The 3,015-nt window shown below is 37.5% G+C and overlaps 1 protein-coding gene across 1 annotated transcript in view; it reads right to left on the bottom strand.

Moving 5' to 3' along the window:
• LOC103732617 (ankyrin repeat domain-containing protein 26-like) overlaps positions 1 to 2,957 on the bottom strand; it is a gene marked incomplete at its 3' end in the record, with an annotated part of 6,586 nt that extends 3,629 nt beyond the window's left edge. Inside the window, exons 1-2 of the mRNA XM_008831237.2 lie at positions 2,375 to 2,957; positions 1,935 to 2,070 (exon numbers count right to left, since the gene is read on the bottom strand). Coding sequence (XP_008829459.2) covers positions 1,935 to 2,070; positions 2,375 to 2,455 — 217 coding nt within the window. The remainder of the gene's footprint in view (positions 1 to 1,934; positions 2,071 to 2,374) is intronic.
• Positions 2,958 to 3,015: the final 58 nt, after the last annotated feature.

The following is a 3,015-nucleotide window of genomic DNA, read 5'->3' as shown; positions in this document are numbered from 1 at the left end:
ACTACAAAAGGTAGAGACAAGAGGTTCCCTGAGGCTTCCTGGCTGCCAACCTTCCTCCAGGTTCCATGAGACACCATCTCAAAAACATAAGCTGGAGAGTGCTAGAACAGGACACCTTGACATTCTCTGCTGGTCTGTGCATGCACAGGGATGTACACATCTCAACACACATCTCTCTTCCTATAGCTGTGTCTCTGTCTTTCTGTCTCTGTTTCCTGCTCTCTCACACAAAACACACACACAACTAGGCACTTTATACAAGATATATGCTTTAAATTGGGAAAAAAGTTAGTTCAAATCATGTAAAGTATGTAACATTCTAATACTTGAAAATGCACAACTTAACTGGAACAGATGGCTATTTTCATATGAATGTAGTCTTCAAAGCAAAAACTGGTATGAGCAAAAAACAAAGCTATTTAATAATAATAAAATTATCAGTATGATGCACAGTCTACATTAGGTAGATGCACTCAAATGTAGTTTTACACTATATGTGGTTGAATAGAACTGCCCCACATTTGGGCACAGAAATTGACAAATTCCTAAGTACCATATAAGAAGTCAGTTCTCCTTACTCATGAGCAAAAAACAAAGCTATTTAATAATAATAAAATTATCAGTATGATGCACCGTCTACATTAGGTAGATGCACTCAAATGTAGTTTTACAGTATATGTGGTTAAATAGAACTATCCCCACATTTGGGCACAGAAATTGACAAATTCCTAAGGACCATATAAGAAGTCAGTTCTCCTTACTCACTAAGTGATAGAACAAATAGAAAATAAGAATACAGTAGAATTTTGGGTGTGGTGGCCTGCACCTTGAATCCCAGCACTCGAGAGGGTGGTCTCTGTGAGATCTAGTGCAGCCTGATATACACACTAAGTTTCAAGCCACCTATGGCTACAGGGAAACTCTATCTCAACAAAAATGTAATTCAGTAGAGACAAGCAATTGTATTCTTCTTTTACAGGCAAAACATATTTTAATAATATATTGCAAATAACAAAACCCACCAGAAGGTTAAGTTAAAATGATTTAAGCAATGCCAAATATGTTCCCTGAACAAAAAAAATCAAATGAGAAAATAATAGCAAAAATATTTCTGGAAACCACTCAAGTGTTGGGAAGTTAAGTGACACACATCAAGATAACTCTGTGAAAAAGAGGTAGTAAAAACTGAGGCCAAAAATTATTACAGAATGAAAAAATAAGATACCAGTGTTTGTGGGACATAACTACATTAATGCCTGACTGAAAATTTTAATCACTGAATGAATGCTTCCAACAGGTTCTCAAGACAATGACCTTGTTCCATTTTAAGACACAAAAAATGAACTTAAACACCCAATAAGTAAAAGAAAGGAGCCAATAAGCAGCAGATGTCGTCTTAGTGTATCCCCTCAAAGGTCACATTCTGAAATCTATTCGTGGTAGTGGTGGTATTAGGAGAAAAGGCTCTCAGGAGCCCATTGGATGCTGGGGGCAGAGCCACCGTAAGGGGCTTAGTGCTCTTTATCAGTGTGACTCTAGACACCTGCCTCACTCCTCATGCCTTGTGAAGATACAAGAGAAAGGTGTGAGCTACGAATGAAGAAGTTGAATCTCAGTTACAATCACGTCTACCAGTGCTTGGAAACTGGACTACCCAGCATCCAGCACATGTGGAGATAAATTTACATAATTCATTGGCTACTTAATCTTTAGCATTTTGATTTTGCATGTAAGACTACTTTAACAACTTAACGGGAATACCATCCAAAAATTAAAGTACAGTGGGCTTGATTACAGCTCTTTCCTGAGAGCAGTTCCCAGTCTATGCATATAACGCTTATTAGTGACATTAACAACATGGTCCCGTATATGGCCTAAGAAATGTGTGAACATATTACTATAATATACATAAAGACCTTATGCAGTAGTCCTACCTTTGACTTCTGTCCTAAGCTGGTCAGTATTTGACATAACAGTGTCATAACTGGGCACCACACAGTCTTCTGAGATTTCTTCCGATGATGAACTAAGTTTGTTAAGATCAAGCATACAATTTGCTTGTGCTTTGATCTATAAAATGAATAATACCAACTTCAGATACCCTCACATGATTTCTGTCATCACTTAATGTACAGAAGGAAGGAATGCCCATCTCATACAAAAAGAGAAAGGTACATTTCACAGACCTCATTTTGATAAATACCTTTCCCTTTGGCTAATGTTACTTAATCTGTTGTTCAAAGGAAATATCTTCATCTAACAAAAGAGCTTAATTTTTATTTTTATCTTCAGAAGATATTTCTAAGTCACTTTATGATGCATTGTATTGACTTTTAGAGTGCATTTCAATAAATATGAGTTGATTTTCACATACCTCACACTTTTCACTGGAAGTTTTCTTCGAAGGCCTAAAAATATAAAATCCTATCAGACAAATATTAAATATTAAATACATTAATTTATTTCTAGTATCTATAAAAATTCCATTTCAATAAAGTCATCTGTAGGAAAATTAACCTATAAAGTAGGAAGAGTAATGCTAAGGTACAAAGTATACCACTACTGCAATCATAAAAGTAAGAGATTAGGGCTGGAGAGATGGACAGATGGTTTAGTTGACTAAGAGCACATAATGCTCTTGCAAAGAACCGAAGTTCTCTCCCCAACACTCACAATGGTGGCTCCTAACTACTTATGTCTCCAGTTCCAGGGGATCAGATGCCTCTGACTTCCATACATGCCTGCACATACCCACACACAAGCACATGCACATACACATAGTAAATACTACTTCTCCACAACTCTCATGTATATCCTCATGCTTCTTCTGGACAGAGTACCTTTCCTTTATACTGTCTCTGGGGGCCCAAAAGAAGGACCAATCACGAATCAGATTGCTTGGAGACTGGTGGCCACAGTGCCCATGTGTGAGAAACAGCAGCATAAGGTGGTCATGGAAAGGAAGAAAGCTGAGTCTGCTTCCTTCAGGGGACCACTGCCAAGCCCGACAATCTT

Source organism: Nannospalax galili, unplaced genomic scaffold, assembly GCF_000622305.1.
Source record: "Nannospalax galili isolate Female #2095 unplaced genomic scaffold, S.galili_v1.0 scaffold9695, whole genome shotgun sequence".
NCBI classification, from domain to species: domain Eukaryota; kingdom Metazoa; phylum Chordata; class Mammalia; order Rodentia; family Spalacidae; genus Nannospalax; species Nannospalax galili.
This window is presented reverse-complemented; position numbering and strand designations above follow the sequence as displayed.